At 42.3% G+C, this 24,275-nt stretch overlaps 1 protein-coding gene across 1 annotated transcript in view; it reads right to left on the minus strand.

Annotated features, from left to right (window-relative positions):
- CACNA1F (calcium voltage-gated channel subunit alpha1 F) overlaps positions 1-24,275 on the minus strand; it is a 365,125-nt gene that overhangs the window by 266,398 nt on the left and 74,452 nt on the right. The window contains exon 5 of the mRNA XM_053695830.1: positions 3,868-4,010. Coding sequence (XP_053551805.1) covers positions 3,868-4,010 — 143 coding nt within the window. The remainder of the gene's footprint in view (positions 1-3,867; positions 4,011-24,275) is intronic.

Consider the following 24,275-nt stretch of genomic DNA (forward strand, 5'->3'; position numbering starts at 1 on the left):
CTTGTTTTGGGGTTTGTACATCCTCACGGAAGAGCTGACCGCTGATCGCATAACCCCTCTCTGGCTGGCCGGGCTCCTGGAACTGCCGGTCAGCCGCACCACCTTGGAGACCCACTAACCTATACCCCAGGTCGCTCCAGTGTCTCTTTGCCTCAGAGCTCCGCTCTTTAGGCGATTAGTACCCCCTAGGGTGGGCAAGAGGTGGGGTGATTGCCGTAAGGGAGCTCCCTTTGGGAACTCGGGGTTTCGGACCCCCCTACAACCCTACTTCCCCTGGCTTTTTTGGTGTACATTTGATCAACTCACACTCCGGCCCCCAGCAACGGATCATGTCGCTTTTTGGACTGTGGCATCTGGGGACAGAGGGCTTTCCAAGGACACCCTGGAAGTCCCGCCGCTCCCCTTGGTTCATCCCGGATTCACCACCTCTGTACCACTGGGACTCTATGGGACTATGGACACTATGGGGGGCACCAACCTGTCTGGAGGGCTGGGAATGGCGGGATATCTGGGGGTCAGATAAGACCCTTATCAAGATGAGCTGGGTGTATATAAGTGTGTGTGTTTCACAATAAAGAATGTTCTTGTTCCACCTGAATACTGGTTCTGTCTGGTTATTTGGGTGGGCTCTGGCTATAATCACTTCTCTCCGCTCTATAGCTGCAAGTTTCAGAGACAGGGAGGACCCTCTTTGCAGAGCTACCCAATTGGGGTAACCGACACCTGCTAATGCTTAATATACAAACACACCTGCTAAACCAACACACATACACACCTGCTAATGCTCAACATACAAACACACCTGCCGAAGCACTGCACAAACACACCTGCTGAAGCACTGCACAAACACACCTGCTGAAGCACTGCACAAACACACCTGCCGAAGCATTGCACAAACACATCTGCTCATGCTCAACATACAAACCTGCCGAAACATTGCACAAACACACCTGCTAATGCTCAACACACAAATACACCTGCCAATGCATTGCACAAACACTCCTGCTAAACCAATACACCTGACAAAGCACTGCACAAACACACCTGCTAAAGCTCAACATACAAACACACCTGCCGAAGCACTGCACAAACACACCTGCAAATGCTCAACATGCAAACACACCTGCTGAAGCACTGCACAAACACACCTGCTGAAGCACTGCACAAACACACCTGCTTAGGCACTGCACAAACACACCTGCTAAAGCTCAACATAGAAACAAACCTGTCAATGCATTGCACAGACACTACTGCTAAACCAACACACAAATACACCTGCCCAAGCACTGCACAAACACACCTGCTGTAGTAACATTCAAACACACCTGCCACTGCATTGCACAAACACACCTGCTGTAGTAACATTCAAACACACCTGCCACTGCATTGCACAAACACACCTGCTACTGCTCAAAATACTAGCACACCTGCCGAAGCATTGCACAAAACCGCCTGCTAAACCAACATACAAACATGCCTGCTAAAGCCCAACATACAAACACATCTGCCAAAGCAACACACTAACCTGCCCACTGAAGCAACACATTAATACACCTGCAAAACAAACATACAAACACACCTGCCATAGCAACACACAAACACACCTGCTAATGCTCAACATAAAAACACACCTGCTAAAGCTCAACAAACAAACATGTCCGCTGAAGCAACACACAAACACACCCACTAAACCAACACACAAACACACCTGCTAATGCTCAACACACAAACACACCTGCCGAAACATTGCACAAACACACCTGCTAATGCTCAACACACAAACACACCTGCCGAAACATTGCCCAAACACATTTGCTAAAGCTCAACATACAAACACACCTGCCGAAACATTGCACACACACATTTGCTAAAGCTCAACATACAAACATGCTGCTCCATAACCTGTTCGTCTGCTCTGAGGCAGTGGACAGAAATCAACCCGATCGAATACGGTTGGGTTGATTGACACCACCTCCCAATGCACTGCACAAACACACCTGCTAAACCAACATACAAACATGTCCGCTAAAGCAACACACAAACACACCTGCTAAACCAAGACACAAACACACCTGCTAAACAAATACACAAACACACCTGCCGAAACACTGCACAAACACACCTGCTAATGCTCAACACACAAACACACCAGCCGAAACATTGCACACACACCTGCTAATGCTCAACACACAAACACACCTGCCGAAACATTGAACAAACACACCTGCTAATGCTCAACAAACACACCTGCCGAAACATTGCACAAACACACCTGCTAATGCTCAACACACAAACATACCTGCCGAAGCATTGCACAAACACACCTGCTAATGTTCAACACACAAACACACCTGCCAAAACATTGCACAAACACAACTTGCTAATGCTCAACACACAAACACATCTGCCGAAGCATTGCACAAACACACCTGCTAATGCTCAACACACAAACACACCTGCCAAAGCATTGCACAAACACACCTGATAATGCTCAACATACAAACAAACCTGCCGAAACATTGCACAAACACACCTCCTAATGCTCAATACACAAACACACCTGCCAAAACATTGCACAAACACATCTGCTAAAGCTCAACATACAAACATGCTGCTCCATAACCTGTCCGCCCGCTCTGATGCGACGGACAGAAATCAACCCGATCGAATACCCGATCGGGTTGATTGACACCCCCTGCTGAATGGCCGCAAATCTGCAGGGGTGGCATTGCACCAGCAGTTCACAAGAACTGCTGGTGCAATGATAAATGCAGATAGCCTATGGTGTCGGCATTTATCGATGTGCGGCAGGCATGATACGCTATATTGTATCATGTCCGTCCGCACTTTAATAAATTGACCCCTAAATCTGACAGCAGTGTCCTGGTTCAGCACCATGGTCCTCCGCTCAGAGGTCCTTCACACTTCTCCCCAACAACTTCTTGGGTATGGTGGCCCTTTACTGACTGAGGTTTTATGTCTGTATGGGGCCACCATACCCAGGAGGTTGCTGGAGGATAGTGTGAAGGACCGTTGTGTTTGGAACTCTGAGCGGAGGACCACACAGCTGAACTCAGACCCAGCACCTGGATACTGCTGTCTTATTAAGTTGGTACACTGAGCCTGGACCCGTGCCGTTTTATCAATTTTATAAGTGCAATTATTTCTGAGTGGTTTTAATTGTTTATTAAATATGCTTGAATCAGAGGTGCGCTGTTTTTTGTATTTTTATAGATTGACTTCAAACATTCGAGCAACAAGACAAAAAAGAGGACTGCCTGGACAATAACTGGACTCCGAATTGAGAAGACTAATTGCTATAGCGTTTTACATATAAAAAAGTGGTGCCATTTTCTGATTACTTATGCATGTAATGGAAAAATCTTTATTTTGTACTATGATTGCTTTGCATACTAAGGGGCATATTTATCAAGTTCCTGAATGCTCGCCAGAAACAGAAGTTAGGAAGCAGCGGTCTACAGAAAGCTGCTCTATAACCTGTCCGTCTGCTCTGAGGCGGCGGACAGAAATCAACCCGATCAAATACAATCGAGTTGATTGACACCCCCTGCTAGCGGCTGCGAATCTGCAGGGGGCGGCATTGCACTAGCAGTGCACAAGAACTGCTGGTGCAATGATAAATGCCAACAGCTTATGCACCATAATAAATAGGCCCCTATGGGCCAACTAATGTATTTATTTTTGATGCTCCCCACAGTGTCTGTCTTTATTTATTCCATGAATCAGCCACCCTTTCTGTAAATAGCATCGCCATGATCCAGTATATACTCAATAAACCACCCAGTCTGTCCATCCAGAATATAAATAACAAGCTCTTGCAGCTTCGCTATCAATCTCATATCTTACTTGGGACACCAGATACAAGTCTCAGGGGCCTCAGAACACGAAACGCACGGAGAGCTTTCACATCGAATCCTCCAGGTTTTCCGCTCATGTGATGGGCGTCTCCTTGCTTGTGAGAAAACTGTTCCAAAATGACACTAAATAGCCTGCAACAAAATCACAAGTTAGATTATATGATGGATACAGCTACACAGTGATTTATAATATGATTATGTTTAGTAAGCTGCTCTTGCATTTTCGATATATTCTGTGAAAGGGACACTCAAATCAAAATTAAACTTTCATGAAATAATGAAAGCTTAAAGGGACATAATACTCATATTCTAAATCACTTGAAACTGATGCAGTATAACTGTAAAAAGCTGACAGGAAACTATCACCTGAGCATCTCTATGTAAAAAAGGAAGATATTTTACCTCACAATTTCCTCAGCTCAGCAGAGTAAGTTCTGTGTAAAAAGTTATACTTCTCCTGCTCCCAGCTGCAGGTAAAAAAAAAAAAAAAAATGAAGAAATGAACAGCAGCCAATCAGCATCAGCAGTGCTGAGGTCATGAACTCTTACTGTGATCTCATGAGATTTGACTTAACTCTCATGAGATTTCATAGTAAGCTTCCTTTACCTGATTGGTGAAATAATATGAGAGTTCACGAGGCTCATCCCCTAAGATGTCCCAGGACAGACACACTAAAATGCTGCTTAGAAATCCTTTACAATGGGAGGTGGCTACTGAAGAACTTTTGAGGTAAAATATCTTTCTTTTTTACATAGAGATGTTCAGGTGATATTTTCTAGTCAGCTTTTTACAGCTATGCTGCATCACTTTCAAGTGTTTAAACATTTGGGTATTATGGCCCTTTAATTTTGACTTTTCTGTCCCTTTAATAATATACATTGATACTGACTACCACTAAGATTCAGTTATAATAGACTTCTGCTTTTCTCTTTTTAAAACCTAAAAAATATCTTGCCTTAAAACCTTATGTTTATGAGATTAAGGAGACATGAAAGTCAAAAATACATTTTTATGGATCAAATTGAGCAGCAAATGACTACTATTATCAGATGTACTTTCTTCTCTTAGTATCCTTTGTTGAAAAACATACCTAGGTAGGATTAGGAACAGCTGTGCACTTTTAGGTGCAAGCTGGTGATTGGTGGCTACACACATGTCTCTAGTTACTGGCTCACCAGAGCTAGCTCCCAGTAGTGCGCTGTTGCTCTGGAGATGCCTTTAGCTTTGTGATTAACTCCTTTTCCAGGGTTAAACACATAGTTATAAGGAAGCAATTAGAGCAATTTTTATCTTGCATGATTCTCTCTCTTTAACTATATGTGTATGATAATTATACTTCAATCCTAAGTGGTACATTTTTATAAGTATTCCAAGACCTGCATCTTCTCATTGAGGGCCCTACGTCCCCATGGTACCAAACCTTTCTCTGGAGGGTCCCTGGGAGGCAACCCCTTTGTCTAGTGGGAGTGAGAGGGCACAAACAGCCCTCCCTTGCCCTGAAGCACAGCCTGTGCATATAAGGGCTCAAAGTTACGAGATGTCAGGTGTTAGAAAAAGACTGTGGCTGTCAGTTTTTCGGAATGAAAATGAGGCTCCATTAAAGTCTATAGGGAAATGCACAATGCACCCTTTAGAACCCGAGGATGCGTCTGTGAAGTTGCGTTCTTTTTACTTTCAACTTGTAATACATGTGCACATTAGCGCACATGGTAAAAGAAAAATAGAGCGTAAATATTGCGCTTGTGGAAGCACAAATTTGCTCTCCAATTGTAATCTAGCCCACAGTCGGTAAGAAATTCAGTCTCTACTATAGATACACACACAGTCAGTAAAACATTCAGGGGCCGATTTATAAAGCTCCGTATGGGGCTTGATGCCCGTTTCTAAAGACCGCTGCTCCATAACTTGTCCGCCTGCTCTAAGGCAGCAGACAGAAATCAACCTGATCGAATACGATTGGGTTGATTGACACCCCCTGCTAGCGGCCAATTGGCAGTTCACAAGATGCTACATCGTATCATGTCCGCTCGCACATTAATAAATATACACCTTAGTATACTTATCATTACCGAAATCATCAACCTAATTTCCATAACCTATATATCATTACCGCAACAGCTGTTCATTTAATGTTAATTTCATGAATGGAAAAATAGTAGTTTGCTCTCAAATGCATGTGCAGCATCTATACATAACGTTCTTTCAGGTTTGCCACATCATTTTGAAAATGTCAGGTTTTAATGAAACATCAAAAATATTACGCCTAGATTTAGAGTTTGGCGTTAGCCGTCAAAACCAGCGTTAGGGGCTCCTAACGCTGGTTTTGGGCTACCGCTGGTATTTAGAGTCAGTCAGGAAAGGGTCTAACGCTCACTTTGCAGCAGCAACTTTTCCATACCGCAGATCCCCCTACGCCATTTGCGTATCCTATCTTTTCAATGGGATCTTTCTAACGCCGGTATTTAGAGTCTTAACTGAAGTGAGCGTTAGAAATCTAACGACAAAACTCCAGCCGCAGCAAAAAGCCAGGAGTTAAGAGCTTTCTGGGCTAACGCCGGTTCATAAAGCTCTTAACTACTGTGGTCTAAAGTACACTAACACCCATAAACTACCTATGTACCCCTAAACCGAGGACCCCCCACACCGCCGCCACTCTAATAAAAAAATGTAACCCCTAATCTGCCGACCGCACACCGCCGCAACCTACGTTATCCCTATGTACCCCTAATCTGCTGCCCCTAACACTGCCGACCCCTATATTATATTTCTTAACCCCTAATCTGCCCCCCCCAACTTCGCCGCTACCTACCTACAATTATTAACCCCTAATCTGCCGACCGGACCTCACCACTACTATAATAAAGTTATTAACCCCTAATCCGCCTCACTCCCACCTCAATAACCCTATAATAAATAGTATTAACCCCTAATCTGCCCTCCCTAACATCACCGACACCTAACTTCAAGTATTAACCCCTAATTTGCCGACCGGACCTCACCGCTACTATATTAAATTTATTAACCCCTAAAGCTAAGTCTAACCCTAACCCTAACACCCCCCTAAGTTAAATATAATTTAAAGAAAAAAGAACACTGAACTATTTCCCAAAATGAATACACTGTATCTGTGTCAGACACAGGCTTGAGGGAATGAATGATGTGTTTGGATTTTCTAAACCAGGGCAGCTGTATTCATTCAGAGGTAAGACAGGTATAGTAAATGTGTACAAAAATATGTAAAGTTCCAATAAATCCTGTGACCCCTATTTTTTCACACCCCCTGTTATTTATCAGACAGTACAGAAAAATCCCACTGTATAAATGTGTGGTGGTGATTTTTATATTGGAAGCCCAAACAAACACATCAAAATACAAGTAACTCACTCACCCTTCTTCTTTCGTGTAAGAGCCGGGTTGTTTAGCCTTCAAATGTCACTGGGATGTAGCGTTGCTGTAAATCACAGCATAGTTGGAAATACCTTCTGTAATATATACGATGTATGGTGCATCCAGTGAGAGAGAGTACTTGTAAAGCTGCTGGGAGCGGTTTGAAGCCTAGGCAAACCGCCAAAAAATGATACAATCAAAATACTTCCACACAGGTGAAAAAGTTCCAGCAGTAAATGGATCGAGATAGAGAGTTTAAAAATGTATCCTTTATTAGTATCCGTAAAAAGTGTACTGTGTAGGTTTCACAGAAAAAACTTACAATATCACAGCCAGTAAGCTAGTCAGCCCAAAAGCTCTATATCTAACAGACCAACATGTTTCGTGCTAGTACAGCACTTCGTCAGGGATAGTGAAGGGTTAACTGTTCACCTGTTAAATGCATATCCGGTCCAATCGAAACTCAGCAGCTTTGCTCTGTCCAATAAGGAACAAGATACTGAATTCAAATTGTGTGTCATGCAATGCTTCGTTTGTGTGTTTAGCTTGGACCAAAGTTGCAGCAACAGGTGTTCAATATAAGACTAATCATTAGTTGTACATACATAAAAAATAACAGAAGATATAGAGCTCAATGATGTAAACAAGTTCTCAATGGGAATGAAATTAAAAACAGCACGATTGAATATCCTCATGGAGTTAAAAGCACCTTAGTATTGCAGCCGTCATATGCTGCGCTATAGCAGCAAACAAACTTAACTATACATTTGTATACAAAATATGAATGCAACAATTTATGTTATATTATATTATGTATCAGCTAAGTAGCTGAAAGGTATCAATTTAATATAGTGGTAGATACATAAACAGCCTTACATGGGTATGCAAAGTATGCTATAAACTATAAACCTGCAGAGTTAAGTCTTTTAAGGAAGTATCCAAAATATTTTTTGTATTTTTTAGCTTCTAGTTATCCTTATTAGTCTGATCTGTAGAGGGACCTAATCCGTTGTGCATTAAGCGAACTAGGTGCATGTATATGCATGTATCTTTTAAGGAAGTATACTAGATATTATTCAACTTCTAGCTATCCTTATTGATCTGACCTGTGAAGGGATATAATCCGTTATGTACAAAAAAAGCTAAATGCAGCTAAGTTGTTAGGATAGAATCCCTAGAGTGTGAATAAGTTTGACAATTTAATTTGTTTCTATATTGAAATCATTATTGGCAGTAAGATGTTTGTTAACTATATATCTGCTGGAAGGAACTAAAAACCAATCTATACACAGAGGCTTCATAACGAAAATGACAGCAGATAAACTTAAAGTAACACATCCACAGATTTCAGTTTTCAAACACATACCTAAAATTCATAAGGATCCCAATTTTCCCCCTGGTCGGCCTATCATTTCTGGTATTGGCACACTAGGGGAGAAATTGGGTGCCTTTATAGATGAACATTTACAGCCTATTGTTAGCTCCACACCAGGTCACGTAAGGGACACTAAACATCTCCTGAACATTCTTGACCAGGTTGTATTGGATGAGAATTGTACTCTCGTTTCTATTGATGTCTCTTCCCTGTATTCCTGCATCCCCCACAATCAAGGGTGTTATGCACTTTATCACATGCTGAGAAGACACACCAATTATGATTTGGATTATATTGAATTTCTCATAGAGACAGTAGGTTATCTTCTAACCCATAATTATTTCTTGTTTTTGGGACAATATTATTTGCAAAAATGTGGTACTGTGATGGGGGCAAAATTTGCCCCCTCGTATGCAAATTTATACTTAAGTTTTTTTGAAATAATTAAAATCTATACTGATACAAATCCCTTTAAGTCTTGCATAAAAGCATACTTTAGGTATATAGATGACCTGTTGGTCATCTGGAGAGGCACAGATACACAATTACAAGGTTTTCTGGAATATATAAATGATAACAACATGAATTTAAAATTCACACACAGTAGTTCCAAGACTCAATTAGCCTTTCTGGATGTTCTGCTTAAAGTCCATGACAATAAAATAGAGACCGAAACTTATCGAAAGCCCATAGCAGGGAATACCATTCTCAGGGCAAATTCACATCATCCCGAACATCTAAAAAGAGGAATCCCTAAGGGCCAGTACATGCGCCTTCGTAGGAATTGTACCAATATAATACAGTATAAACAACAGGCTGAAGACCTCACACAAAGATTATCAGCCAGAGGTTATAAAAAGAATATATTGGTGAATATATCAAATGAAGTCCTATCCATGGACAGACATGAATTATTAACAGATAAGATAACACAAAAAAAAGTGTAGTCTTTTCAACTAAATATAGCAGCCAATACCAACAAATTTGTGCAGTGATAAAGAAAAATCTAGTTATATTAGAAAAAGACAAACTTCTTGATAGTAACATTTTAAACAACATAAAATTTGTATCTAGGAAGGCGAGGAATATTGGTAATAACCTAAAAAGACACTTTGACAAAAAAATCAACCATGTTCAGAGAACCTGGTTAGAACCAAAATTGTTTTTTTTTTTAAATGTGGCACCATTCCATGTAAATCATGTGAATACGCTGAAGTTGATTCTTCGTTCTCATCATACCATACTGGTGAAACATTTAAATTAAAACACAATTTGACATGTAATTCGATCTTTGTGGTATACTTAATCACCTGTAAACTATGTAAGAAACAATATACAGGCCGTACCTCTCGTATGCTCAAAGACCGAATAAGGGAGCATCTCTTATCTCTATCAGATAAGGAGCCTAAGACCCCGGTGGCCAAGCATTTCAGGTCACATTGTGAAAAACCACATAAATACTTTTCATTCAAGGCTATTGATTATGTTCCCAAATTAAACACTGGAGGAAATAGACATGATAAACTAAATAAAAGTGAAACCTTTTGGATATTCAGATTACAAACAGGAGCTCCAATAGGTATTAATGAAAAATCAGATTTAAAATTATTCATAGGATAAACAACTATCACAACCTTTACACAATTATTTCAGGTTTTCACAAGTTTAGTTGGTTTAAATTAAATTCACTCAAAAACATGGGGCCCACTTAGGATCTACACAGTTAAGATCCGACAATGACACATAAAGGTGTCATTATCTTTATCACTAAATTTCCATCTCATTACAATGGAAATATTTTTTCACTTTTTTCTCACCTTTTTTAATTATAAGATTTTAAGTTCACTTGTTTCTTTTGTTTTCTTTTTTTATCTCCATCACGGAAATATATAAGATAGAATACACATCACTATGGATATTAACAAGAATAATATATATAAAATTCACTTTTCCTCTCGGTCTAAATAGTTGTTTAACGATAAGAATATGAAATGACACTTTTTTAGTTCCTTCCAGCAGATATATAGTTAACAAACATCTTACTGCCAATAGGGATTTCAATATAGAAACAAATTAAATTGTCAAACTTATTCACACTCTAGGGATTCTATCCTAACAACTTAGCTGCATTTAGCTTTTTTTGTACATAACGGATTATATCCCTTCACAGGTCAGATCAATAAGGATAGCTAGAAGTTGAATAATATCTAGTATACTTCCTTAAAAGATACATGCATATACATGCACCTAGTTCGCTTAATGCACAACGGATTAGGTCCCTCTACAGATCAGACTAATAAGGATAACTAGAAGCTAAAAAATACAAAAAATATTTTGGATACTTCCTTAAAAGACTTAACTCTGCAGGTTTATAGTTTATAGCATACTTTGCATACCCATGTAAGGCTGTTTATGTATCTACCACTATATTAAATTGATACCTTTCAGCTACTTAGCTGATACATAATATAATATAACATAAATTGTTGCATTCATATTTTGTATACAAATGTATAGTTAAGTTTGTTTGCTGCTATAGCGCAGCATATGACGGCTGCAATACTAAGGTGCTTTTAACTCCATGAGGATATTCAATCGTGCTGTTTTTAATTTCATTCCCATTGAGAACTTGTTTACATCATTGAGCTCTATATCTTCTGTTATTTTTTATGTATGTACAACTAATGATTAGTCTTATATTGAACACCTGTTGCTGCAACTTTGGTCCAAGCTAAACACACAAACGAAGCATTGCATGACACACAATTTGAATTCAGTATCTTGTTCCTTATTGGACAGAGCAAAGCTGCTGAGTTTCGATTGGACCGGATATGCATTTAACAGGTGGACAGTTAACCCTTCACTATCCCTGACGAAGTGCTGTACCAGCACGAAACATGTTGGTCTGTTAGATATAGAGCTTTTGGGCTGACTAGCTTACTGGCTGTGATATTGTAAGTTTTTTCTGTGAAACCTACACAGTACACTTTTTACGGATACTAATAAAGGATACATTTTTAAACTCTCTATCTCGATCCATTTACTGCTGGAACTTTTTCACCTGTGTGGAAGTATTTTGATTAAATATAATTTAAATCTAACGAAATAAAATAAATCTTATTAAATAAATTATTCCTATTTAAAGCTAAATACTTACCTGTAAAATAAACCCTAATATAGCTACAATATAAATTATAATTATATTGTAGCTATTTTAGGATTTATATTTATTTTACAGGCAACTTTGTATTTATTTTAACCAGGTACAATAGCTATTAAATAGTTAAGAACTATTTAATAGCTACCTAGTTAAAATAATTACAAAATTACCTGTAAAATAAATCCTAACCTAAGTTACAATTAAACCTAACACTACACTATCATTAAATTAATTAAATAAATGACCTACAAATACCTACAAATAAATACAATTAAATAAACTAACTAAAGTACAAAAAATAAAAAAAGCTAAGTTACAAAAAATAAAAAAATAATTTACAAACATAATAAAAATATTACAACAATTTTAAACTAATTACACCTACTCTAAGCCCCCTAATAAAATAACAAAGCCCCCCAAAATAAAAAAAATGCCCTACCCTATTCTAAAATTAAAATTGAAGAGCTCTTTTACCTTACCAGCCCTTAAAAGGGCCTTTTGCGGGGCATACCCCAAAGAAATCAGCTCTTTTGCCTGTAAAAAAAACACAATACCACCCCCCAACATTACAACCCACCACCCACATACCCCTAATCTAACCCAAACCCCCCTTAAATAAATCTAACACTAAGCCCCTGAAGATCTTCCTACCTTGTCTTCACCACGCCGGGTATCACCGATCGGTCCTCCAGAGGGTCCCGAAGTCTTCATCCTATCCGGCAAGAAGAAGTCCAGAAGAGGCTCCAAAGTCTTCATCCTATCCGGGCAGAAGAGGAGATCCGGACCAGCAAACATCTTCATCCAAGCGGCATCTTCTATCTTCATCCATCCGACGACGAGCGGCTCCATCTTCAAGACCTCCGGCGCGCATCCATCCTCTTCTTCCGACGTCCTAACACAGAATGAAGGCTCCTTTAAGGGACGTCATCCAAGATGGAGTCCCTCAAATTCCGATTGGCTGATAGGATTCTATCAGCCAATCAGAATGAAGGTAGGAAAAATCTGATTGGCTGATGGAATCAGCCAATCAGATTCAAGTTCAATCCGATTGGCTGATCCAATCAGCCAATCAGATTGAGCTCGCATTCTATTGGCTGATCGGAACAGCCAATAGAATGCGAGCTCAATCTGATTGGCTGAATCCTATCAGCCAATCGGAATTTGAGGGACGCCATCTTGGATGACGTCCCTTAAAGGAGCCTTCATTCTGTGTTAGGACGTCGGAAAAAGAGGATGGATCTGCGCCGGAGGTCTTGAAGATGGAGCCGCTCGTTGTCGGATGGATGAAGATAGAAGATGCCGCTTGGATGAAGATGTTTGCCGGTCCGGATCTCCTCTTCTGCCCGGATAGGATGAAGACTTTGGAGCCTCTTCTGGACTTCTTCTTGCCGGATAGGATGAAGACTTCGGGACCCTCTGGAGGACCGATCGGGTGATACCCGGCGTGGTGAGGACAAGGTAGGAAGATCTTCAGGGGCTTAGTGTTAGGTTTATTTAAGGGGGGTTTGGGTTAGATTAGGGGTATGTGGGTGGTGGGTTGTAATGTTGGGGGGTGGTATTGTGTTTTTTTTTACAGGCAAAAGAGCTGATTTCTATGGGGCATGCACCGCAAAAGGCCCTTTTAAGGGCTGGAAAGGTAAAAGAGCTTTTCAATTTTAATTTTAGAATAGGGTAGGGCATTTTTTATTTTGGGGGGCTTTGTTATTTTATTAGGGGGCTTAGAGTAGGTGTAATTAGTTTAAAATTGTTGTAATATTTTTATTATGTTTGTAAATTATTTTTTTATTTTTTGTAACTTAGCTTTTTTTATTTTTTGTACTTTAGTTAGTTTATTTAATTGTAATTTTTTGTAGGTATTTTATGTAATTAATTTATTGATAGTGTAGTGTTAGGTTTAATTGTAGATAATTGTAGGTATTTTATTTAATTAATTTATTGATAGGGTAGTGTTAGGTTTAATTGAAACTTAGGTTAGGATTTATTTTACAGGTAATTTTGTAATTATTTTAACTAGGTAGCTATTAAATAGTTATTAACTATTTAATAGCTATTGTACCTGCTTAAAATAAATACAAAGTTGCCTGTAAAATAAATATTAATCCTAAAATAGCTGCAATATAATTATAATTTATATTGTAGCTATATTAGGGTTTATTTTACAGGTAAGTATTTAGCTTTAAATAGGAATAATTTATTTAATAAGATTTATTTTATTTCGTTAGATTTAAATTATATTTAACTTAGGGGGGTGTTAGGGTTCGGGTTAGAGTTAGCTTTAGGGGTTAATACATTTATTATAGTAGCGGTGAGGTTCGGTCGGCAGATTAGGGGTTAATTATTGTAGGTAGCTGGCGGCGACGTTGTGGGGGGCAGATTAGGGGTTAATAAATATAATATAGGGGTCGGCGGTGTTAGGGGCAGCAGATTAGAGGTACATAGGTATAATGTAGGTTGCGGCGGTGTACGGAGCGGCAGATTAGGGGTTAAAAAAAATATGCAGGTGTCAGCGATAGCGGGGGCAGCAGATTAGGGGCTAATAAGTGTAAGGTTAGGGGTGTTTAGACTCGGGGTACATGTTAGGGTGTTAGGTGCAGACATAGGAAGTGTTTTCCCATAGGAAACAATGGGGCTGCGTTAGGAGCTGAACGCTGCTTTTTTGCAGGTGTTAGGTTTTTTTCAGCTCAAACTGACCCATTGTTTCCTATGGGGGAATCGTGCACGAGCACGTTTTTGAAGCTGGCCGCGTCCGTAAGCACCGCTGGTATTGAGAGTTGCAGTGGCGGTAAATTATGCTCTACGCTCCTTTTTTGGAGCCTAACGCAGCCATTCTGTGAACTCTAAATACCAGCGGTATATAAAAGGTGCGGGGGACAAAAACCAGCGTTAGCTACGCGGGTCGTTACCGACAAAACTCTAACTCTAGCCGCTAGGTTGTAGATTGCAGGAGGTTTTGTGGTTATGGGAAAAATCGGTCAAAATCAAAGAAAAATGTTAATTAAAAAAATATATATATTATTTCAGAGTTTCAAGTAACTTGCATGACTGTTAATAATCGATTTTTAAAAATATGAAAATGTATTAACTTTCCTAACGGTATTGACATTTTCAGACTATTGCGGTAATAAGATTCTTAAGGACTTGTTTTGGAAAATATGTTCAAAAAGGTGTTAAATTGTCAGTAAATTTTTTAAAATGAATGCTGCCAAATACTTCAGACCTTGTTATTAATGCCTAAAAAGGAAATTTGTTGATGGAAGTCTTTTTTAAATATTTCATGTTTGAAACCATGATTTTGTGAGAATCACCCAGCTACATTATGGGGGAACACTATAACATATTCACCTTACATGCAAGATACCAATTCTAAAGGATTGTGAAAACGGGCAACAATGAGGGTAATCACGCACCAGCCTTTAAGATTACAGCCAGGAAGGTCACCCCTAAAGATGATATGATAATGAGAAAAAGGTAGCGAGAAAACAGCAGGAGAAAAAAACATCAATTATGCTTACCTGATAATTTATTCATTACTTGTGGGAATTAAGAACCTGGCCACTAGGAGGAGGCAAAGACACCCCAAATACCTCCCCCACTCCCCTCATCCCCCAGTCATTGTGCCAAGGGAACAAGGAACAGTAGGATAAATATCAGGGACGGGTATAAATGGTGCCAGAAGATTAAAATTAAATTTAGGTCCACCCACCGGAGAAACGGACAAGGGCAGTGGACTCTCCTCCCACAGATGGAAATGAAATTATCAGGTAAGCATAATCTATGTTTTCCATCTTAATGGGAGGAGAGTCCACTGCTTCATTCATTACTTGTAGGAACAAATACCCAAGCTCTAGAGGACACTGAATTAAAAAAACGGGAGGGCAAAAGGAGGCGGGCCTTAAACTGAGGGCACCACAGCCTGCAGAACCTTTCCCCTAAAAGCTGCTTCCGCCGAAGCAAAGACATCAAATTGATAAAATTTTGCAAAAGTATGTAAAATAGACCAAGTGGCCGCCTTACAAATCTGCTCCATAGAGGCCTCATTCTTAAAGGCCCAAGAAGAGGCCACAGCTCTAGTTGAGTGAGCCGTAATCCTTTTAGGAGGCTTGTGTCCCACTGTCTCATATGCCAGACGGAACATACTTCTCAACCAAAAGGATAGAGAAGTGGCAGATGCCCTCTGCCCCCTGCCCTTCCATGAATACACAACAAGTAAGGACAAAGTCTGTCTGAACTCCTTTGTGGCCTGAAGATAAAACTTCAAGGCCCGAACAACGTCCAGATTATGAAGTAACCTCTACTTTGAAGAAGAAGGGTTAGGACACAAAGAAGGAACTACTATTTCCTGATTGATGTTACGACTGAACACCACCTTGGGAAGGAAATCCAATCCAGTGCGAAAAACAGCCTTGTCAGCGTGAAAAACTAAGTAGGGAGGCTCACATTGCAAGGCCGCTAACTCAGAGACTCTGCGTGTTGAGGCAATAGCCAGTAGGAATAGGACTTTCCATGAAAGGATCTTAATGTCAAGCGCATGCATAGGCTCCAACAGAGCCTTCTGCAAAACCTTAAGAACCAAGTTTAAGCTCCAAGAAGGAGCCAAATTCCTAAAGACAGGTCTGATCCTAACCAGAGCCTGAACAAAGGACTGAATGTCAAGAAGCTCGGCAAGTTTCTTATGCAACAGTACAGATAAAGCCAAGATTTGTCCCCTTATGGAGCTGGCGGCAAGACCCTTATCCAGACCGTCCTGGAGAAAGGCCAAAATCTGGGATACCTTGACCTTGTGCCAGGGGTATCCTTGTTCCTCACACCAGGACAAGTAGGTCCTCCACACCTTGTGGTAGATGCATCGAGTGATCAGCTTCCTGGTCTGAACGAGAGTGTCAATCACTCTCTCCAAGAATCCTCTCTTGGCTAAGACTAGACTTCAATCTCCACGCAGTCAGTCTCAGAGAATCGAGATTTTGATGTAGGAAAGGACCTTGAACCAGCAGATCCCTGCGACAAGGTAACCTCCACGGAGGAGATGATGACATCCCCACCAGATCCGCAAACCACATCCTCCGCGGCAACGACGGAGCCATCAGAAGAGCCGAAGCTTGCTCTTGCTTGATGCAGGCCACTACCCGAGGTAGAAGAGGCAACAGTGGAAATATGTAAATTAGGTTGAAGTCCCAGGGCACCGCCAAGGCATCTATCAGTTCCGCCTGGGGATACCTGGATCGCTACCCGTATCTGGGTAGCTTGTAATTAAGTCTGGACGCCATAAGATCTATCTCCAGCATGCCCCTTCTTTTGCAGATTTCCGCGAACATCTCGGGATGGAGAAACCATTCCCCTGGATGAAACATCTGTCTGCTCAGAAAATCCGCTTCCCAGTTGTCCACACCCGGAATGTGGATCGCTGAGAGCGAGCAATTGTGAGTGTCTGCACATTCCAGAATCCGAGATACTTCCCTCATGGCTAGGGAACTTCTCGTAACCCCCTGATGGTTTATGTAAGCCACCAAGGTAATGTTGTCCGACTGGAATCTGATGAATCGGGACAACCCCAGGGGGGGGCCAAGCCATCATTGCTCAAAGTTCTAGAATATTTAAAGGTAGGCTTGATTCCCCTCAAGTTCATCTGCCCTGTGCCTTTTTGGCACCCCAAACAGCTCCCCGTCCTGATAGATTTGCATCCGTGGTCACATTCTCTCAGGATGGTCTCAAGAAGGATGTCTCCTGAGACAGCTGCCCCGGTCGGGTCCACCAAGATAGGGACTCCCTCACTGGTCTGTTCAGAGATATCTGTTGGGACAGATCTGAATGATCGCCATTCCATTGTCTCAACATGCACAGCTGAATGGAATGACGTATATGCTGGATATCATGACCCCGATCACCTCCATACACCTGGCTACAGATGTCTTGGAGGATGCCTGAAGAGCTAGACAGTTGGACGCTAGCTTGCAACATCTGTGATCAGTGAAGAATATCTTCATGACTGAAGAATCTATTATCGTACCCAGGAATTCCACCCTGTTGCTGGGGACCAAGGAACTCTTTCCTTCATTTATCTTCCACCCGTGGGATCGAAGGCGAAGGAGGAGAGCCCTCGAGTGATCCTCCGCAAGATTGTAGGATGGAGCCTGGACCAGGATATCATCCAGATAAGGTGCCATAGCAATCCCTCTGGCTCTCACTACCACGAGTAGAGCTCCCAGAACCTTTGTAAAGACTCTTGGGGCCGTCGCCAGACCAATCGGAAGGGCCACAAACTGGAAGTGCTGGTCCAGGAAGGGGAATCTTAGAAAACTGAAGTGATCCTTGTGGATTGGAACGTGAAGGTAAGCGTCCTTCAGGTCTATAGTCATCATGAACTGCCCCTCTTGAACCGGGGGCAAAATTGACCTGATCACCTCCATTTTGAACGATGGAACTAACAAAAACTTGTTTAGGGCCTTTAGGTCCAGAATTGGACGAAAAGTGCCCTCCTTCTTTGGGACCATGAAAAGGTTTGAATAATACCCCAGACCTCTTTCTGACTGGGACTGGGAGGATTACTCCGAGAGATGAGAGATCCCTCACACCCCCCAGGAAGGCATCTCTCTTCTCTGGTCTTAAAGATATGTTTGACAGGAGGAACCTGCCTCTGGGCGGATATGACTCGAATCCTATCCTGTAACCCTGGGCTACGACCTCCAGAATCCAAGGGTCTATAATGTCTCTTCTCCAGGCCTCCGCAAAGAGATAGTCTGCCCCCTACCTGATCCGAGAACGGATCGGGGGCCTCCCCTTCATGCCGACTTTGACTCGGCGGGCTTCTTGTTCTGCTTGGACTTGTTCAAAGAGTTAGCTTGCTTCCAAGACACCTTGGACTGCTCAGACTTTGCAGCAAGCTGCTGGCGCTGAGACTTGTCCACAATAAAGGGACGAAAAGTAGGCCCCTTAGGTTTAGTCTTCTTATCCAAGAAGGCACCCTTGCCACCTGTGACCGTTGATATGATTGAATCCAGGCCCGTGCCAAACAAAACTTTCCCCTTGAACTTGAGGGAAAGCAAACGAGACTTGGAAGTCATGTCAGCAGACCATGACTTTAACCATAAAGCCCTGCGGGCTAAAACAGAAAAAGCTGATGTCTTAGCATTCAGGCGAATAATCCACATGTTAGCATCACAAATGAACGAATGCGCAACCCTTAAGGCCTTAATTTGTTCCTGAAACTTTTCGAGGGGAGTTTCCACATCGTCCATCGCTGACAGAGCACCACACTAGTAGGTAGCGGCACCTGCCACCGCAGTGACCGCCGCCGCCGGTTGAAAAACGAACCCTGTGAGTTGGAACATCTTCCGCAACATGGACTTCATCTTTTTATCCATGGGTTCCTTGAAAGAAGAGCTATCCTCAAGCGGAATAGTCGTTCTCTTAGCGAGCATAGAGATAGCACCATGCACCTTAGGGACGGTTCCCAACAGCTCAAGCTGCGAGTCCGGAATGGGGAATAACTTTTTAAAAGAAGAGGAGGGGGAAAAGGACAAGCCAAGTTTCTCCTATTCATTCTTAATAATATTAGCCATTTTGATGGGAACCGGGAAGGCCTGAGGCACTACCCTGTCCTCAAGTTTAGGGATCGAAGGTTGCTCCGGTAGTTTCGGTTCTGGGACCTCCAACGTAGCAAGCACCTCCTTCAGCAGGAAGCGCAAATGCTCCATTTTAAACTTAAAATCTGGTTCCTCCGCGGACGGAGGCCTAGAAGTAGCCGATACCGACCCAGAAGCAACATTCTCCGATAAGTCACGGTTGTCCTCCTCAGTGGATAATCTATCAGAAACATCCAGCGGAGTCGAAGACCCCTGAGACGGATAGCAGTGCCGTACCTTCCGCTTGCGCTTAGGGCGAGTCATCGCATTATTGGTCGCAGAAACCGCTGTCTGTAACTGATCAGCGAAGTCAGGCGGCCAAAGGGCCCCTCCCGCGGGAGGATTAGTAGTGCCCCGGGGAACTGCTTGTGTAATCGGAGATGGGTGCAGAGAATGCACCTCGCGGGGCGGCGAACCCTCAGAGGTGGACAGCTCAGTCGTTCTAAATATTCTATTCTTTTTAGATATAGCAAAATTGTCAAGGCATGTAGAACAGAGTTGAGTAGGCGGAACCTCCTCACAATATACACAGTTAATAGGTTTAGATAAAACAGAATTTATGCTCACCTGATAAATTTCTTTCACTTGTGATGTATTGAGTCCACGGATTCATCCATACTTGTGGGATATTCTCTTTCCTAACAGGAAGTGGCAACGAGAGCACCCACAGCAGAGCTGTCTATATAGCTCCTCTCTTAGCTCCACCCCCCCCAGTCATTTGACCGAAGGCTAGGAAGAAAAAGGAGAAACTATAGGGTGCAGAGGTGACTGAAGTTTTTTAAAATAAAAATATACTACCTGTCTTAAACAGACAGTGCGGGCCGTGGACTCGATACATCACAAGAGAAAGAAATTTATCAGGTAAGCATAAATTCTGTTTTCTCTTGTAAGATGTATCGAGTCCACGGATTCATCCATATTTGTGGGATACCAATACCAAAGCTTTAGGACACGGATGAAGGGAGGGACAAGACAGGTACCCTAAATGGAAGGCACCACTGCTTGTAAAACCTTTCTCCCAAAAATAGCCTCCGAAGAAGCAAAAGTATTGAATTTGTAAAATCTGGAAAAAGTATGAAGCGAAGACCGCCGCCTTACAAATCTGTTCAACAGAAGCCTCATTTTTAAAAGCCCATGTGGAAGCCACTGCTCTAGTAGAATGAGCAGTCATTTTTTCAGGAGGCTGCTGGCCAGCAGTCTCATAAGCCAAACGGATGATGCTTTTCAGCCAAAAGGAAAGAGAGGTAGCCGTAGCCTTTTGACCTCTCCATTTACCAGAATAAACAACAAACAATGAAGATGTTTGACGGAAATCTTTAGTTGCTTGTAAGTAGAACTTTAAAGCACGAACCCCATCAAGATTGTGCAACAGACGCTCCTTCTTTGCTGAAGGATTAGGACACAGAGAAGGAACAACAATCTCCTGATTGATATTCCTATTAGAAACAACCTTAGGGAGAAACCCAGGTTTGGTACGCAAAACCACCTTATCTGCATGGAAAACAAGGTAAGGTGAGTCACACTGTAAAGCAGATAACTCAGAAACTCTTCGAGCCGAAGAAATAGCTACTCAAAACAAAACTTTCCAAGATAGAAGCTTAATATCTATGGAATGCATAGGTTCAAACGGAACCCCTTGAAGAACTTTAAGAACCAAGTTTAGGCTCCATGGAGGAGCAACAGGTTTAAATACAGGCTTGATCCTGACCAAGGCCTGACTAAACGCTTGAATGTCTGGGACATCTGCCAGACGTTTGTGTAAAAGAATAGACAAAGCAGATATTTGTCCTTTTAAGGAACTAGCTGATAATCCCTTCTCCAATCCTTCTTGGAGAAAGGACAATATTCTAGGAATCCTAATCTTACTCCATGAATAACCCTTGGATTCACACCAACAAAGATATTTGCGCCAAATCTTATGATAGATTTTCCTAGTGACAGGCTTTCTAGCTTGAATCAGGGTATCAATGACCGACTCAGAGAAACCACGCTTTGATAGAATCAGGCGTTCAATCTCCAAGCAGTCAGATGCAGAGAAATTAGATTTGGATGCTTGAATGGACCTTGGATTAGAAGGTCCTGCCTCATTGGCAGAGTCCACGGTGGAACAGATGACATGTCCACCAGGTCTGCATACCAAGTCCTGCGTGGCCACGCAGGTGCTATCAGAATCACGAAAGCTCTCTTCTGCTTGATTCTGGCAACCAGACGTGGGAGGAGAGGAAATGGTGGAAATACATAAGCCAGATTGAAGGACCAGGGCACTGCTAGAGCATCTAGCAGTACCGCCTGGGGATCCCGGGACCTGGACCCGTAACGAGGAAGTTTGGCGTTCTGTCGGGACGCCATCAGATCCAATTCTGGTGTGCCCCATAGCTGAGTCAGCTGGGCAAATACCTCCGGATGGAGTTCCCACTCCCCCGGATGAAAAGTCTGACGACTTAGGAAATCTGCCTCCCAGTTCTCTACCCCTGGGATATGGATTGCTGAGAGATGGCAAGAGTGATCCTCCGCCCATCGGATTATTTTGGTTACCTCCATCATTACTAGAGAACTCTGTGTTCCTCCTTGATGATTGATATAAGCTACAGTCGTGATGTTGTCCCACTGAAAGCTGATGAATTTAGCCGCAGCTAGCTGAGGCCACGCCTGAAGCGCATTGAATATCGCTCTCAGTTCTAGAATGTTTATCGGGAGGAGAGTTTCCTCCCGAGACCATAAGCCCTGTGCTTTCAGGGATTTCCAGACTGCACCCAAGCCTAGCAGGCTGGCATCTGTCATTACTATGAGCCACTCTGGCCTGTGGAAACACATTCCCTGAGACAGGTGGTCCTGAGACAACCACCAGAGAAGTGAATCTCTGGTCTCCCGGTCCAGATGCAGTTGAGGAGATAAATCTGCATAATCCCCATTCCACTGTTTGAGCATGCATAGTTGCAGTGGTCTGGGGTGTAGGCGGGCACTAGGAACTATGTCCATTGCCGCTACCATGAGTCCGATTACCTCCATACACTGAGCCACTGATGGCCGAGGAATGGAATGAAGAGCTCGACAAGTGATTAAAAGTTTTGATTTTCTGACCTCCATCAGAAATATTTTCATTTCTACCGAGTCTATCAGAGTCCCTAGGAAGGAAACTCTTGTGAGAGGGACGAGAGAACTCTTTTTCATGTTCACCTTCCACCCGTGAGATCTCAGAAAAGCCAACACGATGTCCGTGTGAGACTAAGCTAGATGGAAAGTCGACACCTGAATTAAGATGTCGTCTAGATAAGGCGCCACTGCTATACCCCGCGGTCTTAGAACTGCCAAAAGGGACCCTAGCACCTTTGTGAAAATTCTGGGAGCCGTGGCCAACCCGAAGGGAAGGGCCACAAACTGGTAATGCCTGTCCAGAAAGGCGAATCTGAGGAATTGATGATGATCTCTGTGAATAGGGATGTGTAGATACGCATCCTTTAAGTCCACGGTAGTCATATATTGACCCTCCTGGATCAGAGGAAGAATAGTCCGAATAGTCTCCATCTTGAAAGATGGTACTCTGAGGAATTTGTTTAGAATTTTGAGATCCAAGATTGGTCTGAAAGTTCCCTCTTTTTTGGGAACCACAAACAGGTTGGAGTAAAAACCTAGCCCTTGTTCCGCTCTTGGAACTGGGCGGATCACTCCCATGGTATGTAGGTCTTCTACACAGCGTAAGAACGCCTCTCTCTTTGTCTGGTTTGCAGACAATTGAGAAATGTGAAATATCCCCCTTGGGGGGGAGTCTTTGAAGTCCAGAAGATATCCCTGGGACACAATTTCTAAAGCCCAGGAATCGTGAACATCTCTTGCCCAAGCCTGAGCGAAGAGAGAGAGTCTGCCCCCTACTAGATCCGGTCCCAGATCGGGGGCTACCCCTTCATGGTGTCTTAGAGGCAGCAGCAGGCTTCTTGGCCTGTTTACCTTTGTTCCAAGCCTGGTTAGGTCTCCAGACTGACTTGGATTGGGCAGAATTCCCCTCTTGCTTTGCTGCAGGGGAAGCTGAAGTGGGACCACCCTTGAAGTTCAGAAAGGAACAAAAATTATTCTGTTTGGTCCTCATTTTATTTGTTTTATCCTGAGGGAGGGCATGGCCTTTCCCTCCCAGTGATGTCTGAAATAATCTCTTTCAGTTCAGACCCGAATAGGGTCTTTCCTTTGAAAGGGATGTTCAACAGTTTATATTTTGATGACACATCAGCAGACCAGGACTTAAGCCATAACGCCCTGCGTGCTAAAATGGCAAAACCTGAATTCTTTGCCGCTAATTTAGCCATTTGGAAAGCGGCATCTGTAATGAAAAAATTAGCCAACTTAAGGGCCTTAATTCTAGCCATAATATCCTCTAATGGAGTCTCCATCTGGAGAGCCTCTTCTAGAGCCTCGAACCAGAAAGCAGCTGCAGTAGTTACAGGAACAATGCACGTAATAGGTTGGAGAAGAAAACCTTGATGAACAAAAAATTTCTTTAGGAGACCCTCTAATTTTTTATCCATAGGATCTTTGAAAGCACAACTGTCTTCGATAGGTATAGTTGTACGCTTAGCAAGAGTAGAAATAGCTCCCTCCACCTTAGGAACCATCTGCCACGAGTCCCACATGGTGTCAGATATGGGAAACATTTTCTTAAAAACAGGAGGGGGAGCGAACGGAATACCTGGTCTATTCCACTCCTTAGTAACAATAGTCACAATCCTCTTAGGGACTGGAAAAACATCAGTGTAAACAGGAACCTCTAAGTATCAGTCCATTTTACACAATTTCTCTAGGTCTACTATAGGGTCACAATCATCTAGAGTAGCTAATACCTCCTTGAGCAATAAGCGGAGGTGTT

Source organism: Bombina bombina, chromosome 12 (assembly GCF_027579735.1).
Source record: "Bombina bombina isolate aBomBom1 chromosome 12, aBomBom1.pri, whole genome shotgun sequence".
Taxonomy (NCBI): Eukaryota; Metazoa; Chordata; class Amphibia; order Anura; family Bombinatoridae; genus Bombina; species Bombina bombina.